At 36.9% G+C, this 16,273-nt stretch overlaps 1 protein-coding gene across 1 annotated transcript in view; it reads right to left on the minus strand.

The window, feature by feature from the left end:
* Window positions 1–248: 248 nt before the first annotated feature.
* The window catches only part of LOC116906775 (vomeronasal type-2 receptor 116-like), a 37,258-nt gene continuing 21,233 nt past the window's right edge, over window positions 249–16,273 (minus strand). The window contains exons 2-6 of the mRNA XM_032909622.1: window positions 15,644–15,935; window positions 14,490–15,296; window positions 13,670–13,894; window positions 12,574–12,697; window positions 249–1,177 (exon numbers count right to left, since the gene is read on the minus strand). Of these exons, the coding sequence (XP_032765513.1) occupies window positions 249–1,177; window positions 12,574–12,697; window positions 13,670–13,894; window positions 14,490–15,296; window positions 15,644–15,935 (2,377 nt within the window). The remainder of the gene's footprint in view (window positions 1,178–12,573; window positions 12,698–13,669; window positions 13,895–14,489; window positions 15,297–15,643; window positions 15,936–16,273) is intronic.

Raw genomic sequence — 16,273 nt, forward strand, 5'->3', positions numbered from 1 at the left:
GGAAGAACTCACAAATTAGATTTTCATTACAAACTTAACCAATAACACTAAAGAAATAATGAATATAAGAATAATACAAAAATACAGTGTATATTTCAACATGAAAAAAAGGATTAGTTTAGGATGATTACTTAAAGAAATAATAGCCCCTGGCATCAAAAGTCCAAATACCGGTTTATTTGTGAGTGTTCAGATAGTGAAGACTAACGAGCATTCAAAGGCATTACATAATTTAAGAAGCACAGAAGTTAGGTGTTAAGGTTTTTTTTTCTCCTAGCATATGATTTTTCCCTGATATAATGCAGTGAGCTCCTTTCTGGCCTTAATAATATGATGTAGCACTTGGGAACAAAGATGATGCCTAGGAGAGATGTACTGGAAGCCAAGATAGAGAAGACTTCCATAGCCACCGTGACCTTCCCTTTGGTGCTGTGGTAGACAGGGAGGAAGGTAACCCAGACACTGCAGAATACCAGCATGCTGAAAGCCAGGAACTTGGCTTCATTGAATGTGTTAGGTAGATTCCTTGACATAAAAGCCATAAAGTAGCTCGCTAGGGCCAGTGCTCCCAGGTATCCCAGGGTGCAATGGAAAGCAATAGCTGAGCCTTTGTTGCAAATGATGATGATGTGCCCATGTTCTGAGTGAGCATCTTTATCAACAAATGGAGGAGAGGTTGTCAGCCAAATTCCAGAAAGAAAAACTTGGAGCAAGGTACATAAGGGAATAATGAAATTAGGGGCCCTTGATATCAGCAGCCATCTTCTAATTCTTCCTGCAGCAGTGATCTTAAAGGCTATAACAACAGTGATAGTTTTAGCCAACACAGTGGAAAGAGCCATGGTGAAGAGAAGCCCAAAAATGTTTTGTTGCAGGATACAGGAGGCTGTGCTGGGATGGCCAATGAAGAACAATGTACAGAGAAAACAGAGCATCAGAGTTATGAGCAGGGTATAACTGAGAGGCAGGTTATTGGCCTTGACAATGGGGGTGTCTCTGTTCTTCAGAAACAGTCCAAGAACAGCAACTGTGAGTGAGGAGAAGCCCAGGGACAGGAAGCAAAGTGTCTTCCCTAATGGGTCATCATAGGCCAGAAATGTCACAGTTTTCTGTAGGCAGTGGATCTTGTCTGTGTTTCCATAGTGAGTTTCTGGACACTTTACACACTGATCCATATCTGGCAGAAATGGAGATGATCATGAGTGCATACACTGGTTTCTCCTTTTCTAAGCCATTTCCCATCTATCACACACTGCACTGCTATCAGAACCACCTTGCTTTGTTTCCGATGTCTGAGAATATTCCAAAACTCAGTTTTCCTTCTACTGCATGCTGATATGAATTAAACAGAATTAATGTTTCTTTCTCTTGTTACATGTATTGTATCCTTGCCTTTAGTGACTCTGATATATTTGTATTAGAATTCACTAGAGCAATGTATATTGCATGAATCTAATTTGGCTCTGACTAGGCATCTTTATTAATATGAACCATTATTTTTTTAATTAAAAATATTAATCATTCCATTCATTTACATCTCAAATAATATTCTACTCCCCAGTTACCCCTCCACCAACTCACCATCCTGTGCTATGCCACTTTTCAGTTACCCCTCCACCATCCCTTTGTCCCGCATCTGTCCTTTCTCTCTCCCCTTTGCCTGTCTGAGAGTGGTTCTCTACCCACCCACACTCACCTGCCCCACAGATCTAGCATCCCCCTCTGTTGCTGAATCAAACCTCCCCAGGAAAAACACTGTCCCTTCTGTTGCTCTGAGGCAAGGCCATCCTCTGCTAAATATTTATCTAGAGCCATCGATTACTCTAGGTACACTACTTGGTTAGAGGTCTAGACTATGGGGAACAAGGTGGTTAGGCCAAACTATGTTGTTCTTCCAATGGGGTTGTAATCCCCCTCACGTCCTCCAATACTTCTGCCAGCTCCCATACTTGGTTCTGTGATCACAGTCTGATGGTTGGCCCCAAGCAACCATTGAATTGGTCAGTTTCTGGCCAGACCTCCTTGGGAACTGCCACACTAGTTTCCTGTCAGCGAGCATTCCTTACAATGGCAACAGAATTGGGTTTGAAGAGGGCATGTGACTTCAGTGTGACAGAGACCATGTCCTTTGAAATCCTAATAAAATAAGCATGTTCTCCTGTATGTATTCCAATTGGATAATATACAGAGTTTACTCTGAATGTCTTATTTGTCTCAAGGAACCTGATTGAATTAGTGTTCTGAAACTCAGATCATTGAAGTGTTTCACCAGTGACATTACCTACACAGTAACCCTACATAATACTAGCTATTAAGTGACATTACCTACACAGTAACCCTACATAATACTAGCTATTATAATACTAGATACAGAATTGCACATATGTTTTTATGCTTTTATTGAACAACATTTGAACAGTGTTCCTGATAACTTGTTAATTTATTCTCAAATCACAGTGTACACATACAAGGTTTTTTTTGCATATTTTCAATATATTAACAAAATACCTATATTTCTATATATTGTTTAATTTTAAATTATATTTAATTTTCTTTGTTTCATGACATCAATTTTAATATTCCCCATATAATACATTCATATCAGGATTTTGCCCTCTTGTTACTGCCACTAGATCCTACCCATTTTTATTACCAGACAGTTTCTCTCCCTCTCTCTCTCTCTCTCTCTCTCTCTCTCTCTCTCTCTCTCTCTCTCTCTCTCTCTCCCTCTCTCTCACTCCCCCCCTCTCTAAATGAGAACAAGGATCCCAACCAAATAAAGCAGAAATTAAAGAAAACCCTCGTTTCTCACACACATGCACACAAACTATTAAAAAATACAATTGTAAGCCAAACTATAACAAAAAGTTTAAATAAGAACAAAAATAGGCCTGGAGCTGAACCTGTGCCATAGCTCTCCATACCCAAATCCTGCCTGAACAGAGCTAGACTCCCAGGAGTCTGGATATACTTACAGAGGTATACAGAGAGACAAGCCACAGACAGAAAAGCAAGATCAAAAAAAAACAGAGATAACTGAATGATGAGAGCAAGTGCAAGAACATAAGCAACAGAAAACAAGGCTATTTGACATCATCAAAACCCAGTTGTCGGTTGGGGATTTAGCTCAGTGTTAGAGCACTTGCCTAGCAAGCGCAAGGCCCTGAGTTTGGTCCCCAGCTCTGAAAAAAAGAAAAGAAAAGAAAAGAGAAGAAAAGAAAAGAAAAAAAAAACAGTTGCCACAGCACAGAAAACCTTGAATACCACAATACACTGGCAAAGCAAGTTTTGGATTTAAAATCACATCCATCATGATGATAGAGGACTTTAAGAAGAACATAAATAACTCCCTTAAAGAAATAATACAAGGGAACACAGGTAAACAGGGAGAAGCCCTTAAATAATGAAACATAAAATCCCTTAAAGAATTACAGGAAAACAAAATCAAACAGGTGAAGAAGTTAAACAAAATCATCCAGGATCTGAAAATGGAAATAGAAATAAAGAAATCACAAAATGAGAGAACCCTGGAGATAGAAAACACAGGAAACAGATCAGGAGTCATAGATGCAAGTATTGCCAAAAGAATACAAGAGACAGAAGAGAGAATCTAAGGTGCAGAAGATACCAGAGAAAATATTGAGACAATATACCCAAAAGGAGTAGAAGGCAGGAAATAATCAAACACAGGGCTGGAATCAACCAAGTAGAAACAAAAAGGACTATACAAAGAATCAACAAAAGCAAAAGCTGGTTCTTTGAGAAAATCAACAAAAAGAATTATCCTTAGCCAGATTAAACAGAGGCCACAGAGAGTGTGTCCAAATTAACAAAATCAGAAATGAAAAGGGAGACATAACATCAGAATCAGAGGAAATTTAAAAAAATCATCAGATCCTACTACGAAAGCCTATATTCAACAAAACTCGAAAATCTGGAGGAAATTGACAATTTTCTAGACAAATACCAGGAACCAAAGTTAAATCAGAAACAGAAAAACCATTTAAACAACCCCATAACTCCTAAATAAATAGAATCAGTCATTAAAAGTCTCCCAACCTAAATGAGCACAGGACCATATGGGTTTAGTGCAGAATTCTATCCAACCTTCTTAGAAGACCACATACCAATACTATCCATACTATGCCACAAAATTAAGAGATGAAGCACTACTAAATTCCTTCTATGAAGCCTCAATTAAGCTTATACCTAAACCACAAAACAATCTAGCAAAGAAAGAGAACTTCGGACCATTTTCCCTTATGAGTATTGATGCAAAAATACTCAATAAAATCTTTGCAAACAGAATCTAAGAACACATCAAAATGATCACCCATCATAATCAAGTAGAGTTTACCCATGTATGCAGGAATGGTTCAATATATGGAAAACCATAAACATTATACACTGTATAAACAAATTGAAAGATAAAAACACATGATCATTTCTTTTGATCCTGATAAAGCATTTGGCAACTTTCAAATCCACTTCATGATAAAAGTCCTGTAAGGAACAGTAATTCAAGAGCCATACCATAACACATTAAAAAGCCATATAGAGCAAACCAGTAGCTACCGTTAAATAAAATGGAGAAAAAACTTGAAGCAATCCCACTGAAAATCAGGGACTAGACAAGGCTGCCTACTCTCTCCCTACTTATTCAATATAAGTTATTGAGTAAGTAGGGAATCCTTATCAGTTATCAAAGTCCTAGCCAGAGCAATCAGACAACAAAAGAAGGAAGACAAACTGGAAAGGAAGAAGTCAAAATATCACTATTTGCAGATGATATGATAGTATAATTAAATGACCACAAAAGTTCCACCAGAGAAATACTAAGCCTGATAAACAACTTCAGCAAAGTCACTGTGTATAAAATTAACTCAAACAAATCAGTATCTTTCCTCTACACAAAAGACAAATAGGCTGAAAAAGAAATTAGGGAAACAGCACCATTCCTATTAGTCCCAAGTAATATTAAAACACCTTGGTGTGACTTTAACCAAGCAAGTGAAAGATCTTTATGATAAGAACTTCAAGTCTCTGAAGAAAGAAATTGAAGAAGATCTCAGAAGATGGAAAGATCTCCCACGCTCATGGATTGGCTGGATATAGTAAAAATGGCCATTTAACCAAAAGCAATCTATAGATGCAATGCAATCCCCATAAAAATTCTAATCCAATTCTTCATAGAGTTAGGAAGAGCAATGTGCAAATTCATCTGGAATAACAAAAACAAATAAAAACAAAAAAAACTGTATGGTATTTGTACAGAGACAAGCAGGTTGACCCATGGAATAGAATTGAAGACCTATAAATGAACCCACACACCTATGGTCCCTTGATTTTTGACAAAGGAGCTAAAATGATCCAATGGAAAAAAGATAGAATTTTCAACAAATGGTGCTGGTTCAACTGGAGGTCAGCATGTAGAAGAATGCAAACTGATCCATTCTTATCACCCTGTACAAAGCTTAAGTCCAAGTGGATCAAGGACCTCCACATCACCCTGACACACTCAAACTAGTAGAAGAAAGAGTGGGAAAGAATCTCAAACACATGGGCAGTGGAGAAAATTTCCTGAAGAGAACACCAATGGCTTATACTGTAAGATCAAGAATCGACAAATGGGATCTCAAAAAGCTGCAAAACTTTTGTAAAGCAAAGGAAACTGTCATTAGGACAAAACCACAACCAACAGATTGGGAAAAGATCTTTACCAATCCTACAACTGATAGCGGGCTAATATCAAAAATGTACAAAGAAATCATGAAGTTAGACTCCAGAGAGCCAAATGACCCTATTGAAAATTGTATACAGAGATAACCAAAGAATTCACAGCTGAGGAATGTGAAATGGCTGAGAAGCATCTAAAGAAATGTTCAACATCCTTTGTTATCAGGGAATTGCAAATCAAAACAACCCTTTGACTCTACCTCACACCAGTCAGAATAGATAAGATTAAAAACTCAGGCAACAGGGGTTGGGGATTTGGCTCAGTGGTAGAGCGCTTGCGAGGAAGCGCAAGGTCCTGTTGATCCCCAGCCTCAAAAAAAAAAAAAAAAAAAAAAAAAAAAACTCAGGCAACAGCCGATGCTGGTGAGGATGTGGAGAAAGAGGAACACTCCTCCATTTTTGGTGGGATTTCCAACTGGTACAATCACTATGGAAATCAGTCTGGAAGTTCCTCAGAAAATTGGACATTGAACTACCTAAGGATCCAGATATACCTCTCCTGGGCATATACCCAAAAGATGTTCTAACATGCAACAAAGACACATGTTCCACTATGTTCATAGCAGACTTATTTATGATAGCCAGAAGATAGAAAGATCCCAAATGTACTTCAACAGAGGAATGGATACAGAAAATGTGGTACATCTACACAGTGGTGTACTACTCAGCTATCAAAAACAATGACTTCATGAAATTCATAGGCAAATGGATTAAACTATATAATGGTAACCCAATCACAGAAAAACACACATGGTATGCACTCATTGATAAGTGGATATTAGCCCAAATGCTCAAAATACCCAAGATGCACAGAATGCATTAATCTCAAGAAGGAAGGCCAAAATGCAGATGCTTTATTCCTTCTTTGAAAGGGGAACAAAAATATCCATAGGAGGGCATAGGGAGGCCACGTTTAGAGCAGAGTCTGAAGGAACAGCCATTCAGAGCTTGCCCCACATGTGACCCATACAAATACAGTCACCAAAACTAGATAAGATGGATGAAGCTAAGATGTGCATGCTGACAGGAACCGGATATAGATCTCTCCTGAGAGAAACAGAACATGTCAAATACAGAGGTGAATGCCAGCAACAAACCACTGAACTGAGAACAGGACCCCCATTAAAGGAATTCGAGAAAGGACTGAAAGAGCTGAAGGGGCTTGCAACCCCATAAGAACAACAATACCAACCAACCAGAGTTTCCAGGTACTAAGCCACTACACAAAGACTATACATGGACTGACCCTGGGCTCCAACTACATAGGTAACAGTGAATAGCCTTGTTGGAGCACCAGTGTAAGAGGAAACCCTTGGTCCTGCCAAGGCTGGACTCCCGGTTTAGAAGATTGTTGGGTGGATGGTAATGGGGTCGGGGTGTAAGGGGAGGAGGGGGGTATGGGAATGTGGGCCTGGAAACTGGGAAAGGGAATAACATTTGAAATGTAAATAATAAATGTCAAATTTAATGAAAATGGAAGATTTTTTTTAAAAAGGAAGAAATACCAGAGCTTTACAGGCTCTGTTGCTTCATCAAACTATTTTTGAAATAAATGTCTTTATTTTTTAAAAATACAAAAGAAAGAAAGAAATAGTATTGAATTGTTAACCCACCTCTGAAAACAGTGTACTGTCTGTACTTGTTCATTGGATTGAAGAGATGGGAGGGAAGAAACTGCAAAAAGATTCCATTAGTGTGCTAGACATTTCTAGCTTACCCATCACTCTGTATATTTTGGGCATCTCATGTAAGTGCTATACAGTATATATTCTCCATACTGAACAAAGGAATCCTATAATATCTAGTCTCTAGGTATTAAAGAGGCTGCCAATGTATGACAAAAGTAGTTTGTATCCTCATACATTCGGTATACTCTATTGGTTCATAGCAAGGCTGCCTGCAGAAGAGTTGTGAAAGTATATCATCTAAGTGACAGATGCCTGTGTCACAGGAAACAGGAGAAAGACTCAAAAGGAAGAAAAGTCAGAGACCAGAATATTCTCACCAGAAGACACTTTGAGATCTAACTAGTTAAGTGTGTTTGATTACAACACTACTATATATTTACAGGTGTATGATTACAGCACTATTATGCATATTGGGGGAAAATTTGATGTCCTCATCTGAAATATCTAATCCTTCTAAGTGTTTAGCAGTGCATGTAGAAAGTCAAAAGTAGGCATAATATACAATCCATGTTGTAGATTCTCTTGCATAAGCTCATAAAATGCTGCCTTTTGGAATGAGAAAGAGAGAACTGCTTCTGAGCACGGCAGCCTTGCTTGTAAGTGTTTGGGAGGAGGGAGACAGAAAATGAATTTATGACCTGATGCTAATGTAAGTTTGGTAATGCAAGATTAGGCATTGTACCTTATAACTCTGCATCTTATTTTGCAATGTAGACATGTGTATAGCCACATGTTTACATAATATACATAATATAATTCCACCTATAAAAAGAAACATAATTCCACCTATAAAAAGAAAAATAATGGGAAACAATAATCATTGGTCCCTAATATCTCTCAACATCAATTGACTCAATTCCTCAATAAAAGACATAGACTAACAGGCTGGATATGTAAACAGGACCCAGCATTTTGCTGCATACAGGAAGCACACCTCAGTAACAAAGAGAGACTCAAACAAATCAGTAGACTTCCACTTCTCCAAGAATAAATGGGCTGAGAAAGAAAGAAGGAAAATGATACCCTTTACAATAGTCACAAATTAATAAAATACCTTTTGGTGTCTTTAACCAAACAAGTGAAAGACCTGTAAGAGAACTTCAAGTGTATGAAGAAAGGTTTAGAAGAAGATCCCAAAAGATGTGAACCTCTCCCATGTTCATGGATTGACAGAATTAATACAATAAAAATGGACAACTCACTGAAAGCAATGTTCATATTCAGTGAAATCCTCATCAAAATTCCAACTCAATTATTCACAGAGTTAGAAAGAAAAATTCTCAAATTCATTTGGAATAATAAAATATCCAGGATAGTGAAAACTATCCTCAATGATAAAAAAAAAAAAACATCTGGAGCAATCACCATCACTAACTACAAGCCATACTACAGAACCATAGTGAAAAAAACTGCACGGTATTCATTATGAGATAGACAGGTAGAATGATTGAATAGAATTGAAGACCCAGAAATGAAATCATGCACCTATGGCCACTACTTCTTAGACAAAGGAGCTAAAACCATCCAGTCGAAAAAAGACAGCATTTTAACAAATGGTACTATTTCAACTGGCAGTCAGCTTGTGCAGGAATGCAAATTGATCCATTCTTGTCTCCCTGTACAAAGCTCAAGTTCAGGTCAATCAAGGACCTCCACATAAAACTAAATACATTGAACCTACTAAAATGGAAAGTGCAGAATGCCTGGAACACATAGACACAGATGAAAATTTGCTCAACAGAACACCAATAGCTTACTTATGCTCTAGGATGAAAAATTCACAAGTGAGGCCTCATAAAATTGCAAAGTTTCTGGAAGACAAAGGACACTGCTAACAAAAAAATGGCAATCAGCAGACTGGGAAAAGATATTTACCAATTCTACACTTAGTAGAGGGCTAGTATCCAGTATTTACAAAGGACTACAAAACTTAGACTTCAGAGAACTAAATTACCCTATTTAAAAATGGTGATTAGAGCTAAAAAGAGAATTCTCCTGAGTGAGGTAACCCAATCACAAAAGAACACATATGGTATGCACTGCCTGATAACGGGATATTATTCCAAAAGCTTGGAATAACAAATAAAAAATTCACAGATTATATAAAGCCCAAGAAGAAGGAAAACAAAAGTGTGGATGCTTCATTCCTTTCTAGAAAGGACAAAATACTCATGGGTGGAAATATAATGACAAAAAGTGGAGCAGAGAATGAAGAAAGGATCATCCAGAAACTGCACCACTGGGGATCCATTACATATGTAGCCACAAAACCCAGTCACTATTGCAGATGCCAAGAAGTCCTTTTTGACAGGAGCCAGATATGGGTGTCTCATGTGAGGCTCTGCAAGAACCCTACTGATAGAGGTTAGGATGTTTGCAACTAACCAATGGACTGAACAAGATGACCCCAATGGAAGACTTAGAGAAAAGACTGAAGGAGCTGAAGGGGTTTGCAACACCATAGGAAGAAGAACAATATTAACATACCAGAACTCACCAAATCAATGAGTAGATATGGAAAGATCCATCACTCCAGCCACATAAGTTACCTAGGATGACATTGTCTGACATCAATAGGATGAGAGGCCCTTGGTCCTGTGAATGCTTGTTTCTCCAATGTAGAGTAATGCCAGGGCATTGAGGTTGGAGTGAGAGAGTGGGAGTTGAAACACACACATAAAATCAGGAGGAGGGCAGGGAAAATGGGACAAGAGGAAAATGTAATAACAATTGAAATGTAGACACATAAAATATCCAAGAAAAATAAAATAAAAAACTAGGTATATATGAGCAAAACCAAAAAAAAAAAAAAATCAAAACTCAGAATAATAGGTATAAAAGGAAATGATTCCCAGCTCAAAAACATATTTACCAAACTTACAGAAGAAGAATATCCTAACCTCTAGAACATTATAAAGGTCCAAGAAGTTTAGAGAACATTAAGTCTATTGGACAAGAATACAAAGTTTCCAATCCAGGTAATAGTCAAAACCACTAAATGTACAGAACCAAGAAAGAATTTTTTTAAGCTGCAAAGGAAAAAGTTCAAGCAAAATAGAAAAGCTGACCTATAAAATTCATACCTGAGTTCTTAATGGAGAGGCTAAAAGCCAGAAGAACCTGGACAGATGTCTTGCAGCCTCTAAGAGAGCACAGATATCAGCCAGCAAAACTTTAAATTACTGTACATGGAGCAAAGAAAATATTCCATGACAAAACATAAAAAAATATTTTTTCAACAACCCAGCCCTATAGAAGATACTAAAAGAAAAATATAATACAAAGGAGGCTAAGTACACTCAAGAAAACAGAAGAAATAAAGAATTTCAGTGAAGATTCTAAAAGCCGTAGGGGCTTGGAGATTCTAGACACAATAGATGCCAGCCCAGTAAAACTCCCAATCACCATATATGGAGAAAACAAGCTATTTCATGACAAATCAAATTTAAATGTAATCTATCTACAAGTCCATTCCTATAGAAAGTACTACAAGGAAAATTTCAACTCAAGATTAACTGCACCTGCAAATACAAAAGCAGTAAATAATTTCACACCAACAAAAGCAAAAGAATGTACACACACATGTGCGCACGCACGCGAGCACACACACATACACACACACACACACACACACACACACACACAATCACCACTACCACCACCAACACCACAATCAAAAATAACAACAACAACAACAGGACCATCACTTAAAACAGCAGGAAGTAACATTCATTGCTTATTATCATCTATCAGTGTTAATGACTTCAATTTTCCAATCAAAACACACAGACTAAATGACTGGACATGAAAACAGGATCCATCCAATGATGGCATCTTAAATGAAATTCTTAATAGTGAAATTAGATTGTGAATGGTACTTTTACATACTTGTAGGACCTATTTTTCCTTTTGTGTTGCCTTGTCCAGACTTGAAATGAGGGCTTATGCCTCATCTAATAGCATTTTTGCATGGCACATTCAGTTGACATCTCTGTCCTTTTTCTGAAGGGACTTGAAGAAAGGTTGATTTGTTTGAGATGGGAGGCTAGGGTTGTTGGCTGGGAGGAGGGGAGTCTATTTTCAGGATGTGTTGTTTAATACATAGAGTTTTATAAAATCAAACTAAAAGAATGATTTGCTAACAAAAACATGGATACCAGGAAGCAAAATGTTGTGGTTACAATGAGGATGTCCAGCATGACATAAAGATTTTTATGCTTTTGTTCCTCGTTGGTGGGACTTTCTGGACAGGAGTGGGAGATGCAGCTCTTTTGGTAGACGTATGTTGCTATTGAAGGGCCTTAAGGATCTTTTCATTCAGAGTGTCTTCTCTGACTCCTACTTATGGATCAGCATGTGAACTCTCAACTCTGCTTACTATGCTGTCTTAGTTAATTTGCCATTGCAAAGAAGAGACATTATGACCAAGGCAACATATAAAAGAAAACATTTCACTTCCGAAGTCAGCTTTTCAGATGGAGAACATGGAAAACTACAAGAAGGAAGGGATCTCGAAAAAACATATGTGAAACCTGCCACTGAGGGGAGAGGTAGAGGTGAAGGAGGAGAAAGAAGGTGGGAGAGAGTGTAGGAGAGAGGGAGAGTGAATGCTAAATGTAAATGAGGTGGGCCTCTAGATACCTCCAAACCCACCCTCAGTGACAGTCCTCCTTGAACATGGCTATACTTCCTAATCATTCCACCAAGACAGCATTCATGGTCCTTGTCATTCAAATTTTCACTTGCCTCTATACTTCCTTCCCAGACACTAAACACATGACAATATGAGCCAATTAAAGACCACCAGTTATAACTTGCTTGCTCACCTTGCTTAGTCATATCAATAGGAAAGAAAGTAAGACAAAATACTTGGTAAAAACAGGGTAATCTGGTGAGAATAAAGTGGCTTTCTGCAGGTGGTATCAACCACAATTGTTCAACAACAGAAAGCAGGTAGGAATTTAAATGGGAAGAGTTTACTATTTCAGTTGGAAAATGAGCTATAACTTGTAATTTTCAGACATCTGTAAGGAACAGAATGATCTTTGCATAAATGAACTGATTGAAGTTCACATATAGGCATTTTCTGTTTTCTTAGAAATTACAGATGTCGACAGAAATGAATGTCTTCTGCATGACTGACATGTACCTGTCTCATTGGAAATCTCATTCTCTGGACAAGGAGTGCAGTCAAAACAACAGGCAACTATGCCTTCTTTGTGTGTTTTCCTGAATCCAGGATGACAGCTCTCACTGCATACAGACTGAGGAATCTGAAAATGTAATGTATGATAGCAATTGGTCAGGACTTTATGGAATCACCAATAGAGTCGGTTTGAAAATAGAGCCATTAATTTATTTATGTCACTTTATCTAAATATAGATAGATGGATTGTTTTTCTAGTGGGATGATTCATTCACAGAACCATGTGGTCAATGACTTTCTGCAATAATATGAATTTGTTAGAAACTTGTTCAAAGATTATATGGTGAGGAATAGAAGTAAACATTTATGATCTTGGTATCATGTTTTGATATGACAACAAATCTACAGCCTCTTTACTCTTGGATACAAACAAAAAAATGTTTCCAGGATAAATGTACATCATGTCAGTGTGATGGGTTTTTGAATCACTGTGGAAATATATCCATGAGAATAATTGGGAAATACTTTTTAAGATTAGTTTACTTGGTGTATTAATAGCAACTCTAATACCTGATGATCATGGTCAATGAATAAAGAAATGCAGGAAATGATGTGAACAGCAGTTCTCAGCAGTTTCTGTAGCCTGACTATTAATGCAATGTGAACCACTGCCTCTGTCATCTAAGAACCTGGCTCCTAATCTGTGAGCAACAAATTCCTACCGTATTGTTAGGTAGCATTTTTGCAACAGCAAAACAAACAAGCAGCCCAGTTATATATTCCCATTATGATCTTCTGTGCTGACTGCAGCCTGGAAGCAAAAGGCCAACTGGCCAATGAATAAAAAAATTCTAAGTGAGAATCACAATATACCTTCTGTCAATGATCTGAGATACTGATGGAAATCACCCTGACAAATTCAGTATTCATGATAATTGAAGTAGGTAATTGAAAATAGTCTATTTTCCAAAATTAAATGTTAAGAAAATTCTCTATATTAGTGGGCATTCTGTGCCTATGAATAGGCCCTGAATGAAGACTCCTAACACTCAGAAACATGATTTTGAGGTTTAAAACACATAAATAAGGTGCAACTCACCTCTGCCGGTCCTGTGGCCCACTGTATCATGTTAGAAGATATGGACAATTTCTGGTTCTTTGGAGCACTTGGAGAAAATGTTCCTACTTTCACATTTAGCCCAAGACCTTTAGGGAAATTCCAAAAGTTGAGAATGTCATACTCTACATGTGATTTCCTTTTCCAATCCAGAACCTCATTGACTTCATCCTGATTGAATAGTGTTTTCCTTAGATAGGGGTGAAGCTAAAAGAGATGTATGTGCTTCTATTACATAAACTCTAAAGAGGTAAAAGTGAAGGTACGTCAGGAAGTATCTCCAGATGGTTTTGATCCCTTGTGTGAAAATAAACTTTAATATAGATATCAATCACATTTAACACATGATAGCCAAAGACAATGGATGCATCATTATCTTATAAAATATTCCAATCTCTTTCTATAAAATACTTAGAATAAAGCTACACTAAATCGTAACTTCATGGAGAAAATTTCAGCTTCATTGAAAGTATAGTCATAAGCAATCAAAATTTAATTATACAGAGGATCACATTATAAATTAAAGATTTTATGAGTGATCACTTTCAATTCATAAGCATTTTAGGCATGTGTGTTTTCTGTTGTGTGAAATCTGTGGATTAAATGTACTTTTTATATTACTGTGAAAATATTGGATGGCTCTTTATAATGCAGCTATATATTTATTTTAAATTTTTTTCTCAAAGTGTCTTGCAGAATTTTGATAAAATAAACTATAATATATATTGCTTAGTAGAAGTGGGCTTATAAATGCTGAGAGTGACACGTTGTTCATGTCACAAAAAAACTGAAGTGACATTACCTGCCAAGGAAAGAATACCATCTTTTTTCCTTTTTCATGATCTTGAAATTGTACTTGATTGAGAATCATCTCATGCAGACTGTGGGCCACAGCATACACAGCATTGTATACATTGTAACTCTCTTCACTCATGGCCATGTCAAATATGTTTCCAGGCAAGAATCCCAAGGAGGCATTAGGCAAACAGTTATTCACAATTTTACAATCTTTCTTAACAAATGAGCAGTTGAAGAAAATGTGCCACAATACATGAAGATAAGTGTCTTTTGGGTATTTGTAAGGGTTGGATTTCTGCATAAATTCTGTAAAATTAGGAATCTCCTCATGATGGTGTGAAAAAATAAGAGCTCCATGCAATGAGTCTATCATGAAATAATCATCAAATTTAGAAACATCCCACTTTGAGATCAGTACCCATACTTTCCATGTGAGTAATTTCTGTTTAATATTTATTATTAAACTTAATAGAGAATCAGAGTCCCCATAAATAATAATCACATTTGATGATGATTCCAGGATCTGCACCTGATTTTTCCAGGATTTGGTAAAAAATGAACCTTTACTGACTACGATCATTTCTACAAATGCTGTGCAGACTCCATTTTTATCCATCTCACTTTTCAAATCTGACAGTGTCTGGGCACCTTTGTCATCATCTATAATGAATAACCCCACCCAGATCCAGTGGAAATGAAGCATCAAAGATACAATGCCAAGTGTCAAAAATGTGTCCTTGGGGGCCACTTGGTACAGTGAAGAAAACTGTCTTTGTTCACTCAGGAGACTATCAAAAGGTCCAAAAGTAAGCTATAGAAAAAGTAGTTAAGAAGAACATTGTCATAAAATTCACCTCAATAGTACAACTGTGGTTTGAAGCTTTCGGGTCAAATCCTACTTTCAAAGTCAAACTTGCAATTTTTATGGGTTTTCAAAAAAAAGTATAGAAAATTCTTATTTTTGAAAATGTATTTTGTCTACTCTACCTTTTCCCTTTTATTAATACTAAGCTACAGAGATACAAATGTATCATTAACTCCGTGACTCATTTTCATCTCCATGAAGAGTGATTTATGTTTCCCCTTTTTCCTTCACAGCCTCTTAAAATATCAGCAAGAAGAACTGATTTTATATTATATCCTGTCACATTCTCTCACCTGTGGAAATTTGTAAAGATCCAGAAGTGTCCCTATGTATTCAGATATTGCCCATGATGGTCCTGTAAGTACAGCAGCAAAATTGCTCTCGTGTGCATTTCTGTAGTTAAGGTCAACACATGTAGATGTTGAAAGTGAGCGAAAAACATTGGCTAGAGTGTACCTTTGACCTTGTGAGATATTATTGACCTCAAATCCTAGGGATTTGTTGGGTAAAAGATAGGGATTGTTGTTGATCTCCTCAATGGCAAACATCATAGCCAAAATACATTGGTAGTTCTTCAACTTAATCCTGTACATAAGGTAGAACAGTAATTAGAATGAAGACTCATACCACATAACATATGTGCAAGTTTAGTGCAATAGCTTTTACAGTTTGACTGTATATATTTCCAAAATCCCATGTTTAAATATCTTTTCATTACTTGCTGGGGTTAGAACAGCAATATTCTTTACCCTTTTCCTATTTTTTTATTGAAAATATTTTGTTTTTATACATTTTATTCTCATTAAAGTGTCTTATCCACCACTTTTTTAAAGGTCCTACCTACATCACATACCACAAAAATCCACATCCATTCGTTTGTTCTGTTTCTCGAACAGAACAAAGCACCTAAAATAATAATACAT

The sequence above is a fragment of the Rattus rattus genome, chromosome 8, assembly GCF_011064425.1.
Source record: "Rattus rattus isolate New Zealand chromosome 8, Rrattus_CSIRO_v1, whole genome shotgun sequence".
Taxonomy (NCBI): Eukaryota; Metazoa; Chordata; class Mammalia; order Rodentia; family Muridae; genus Rattus; species Rattus rattus.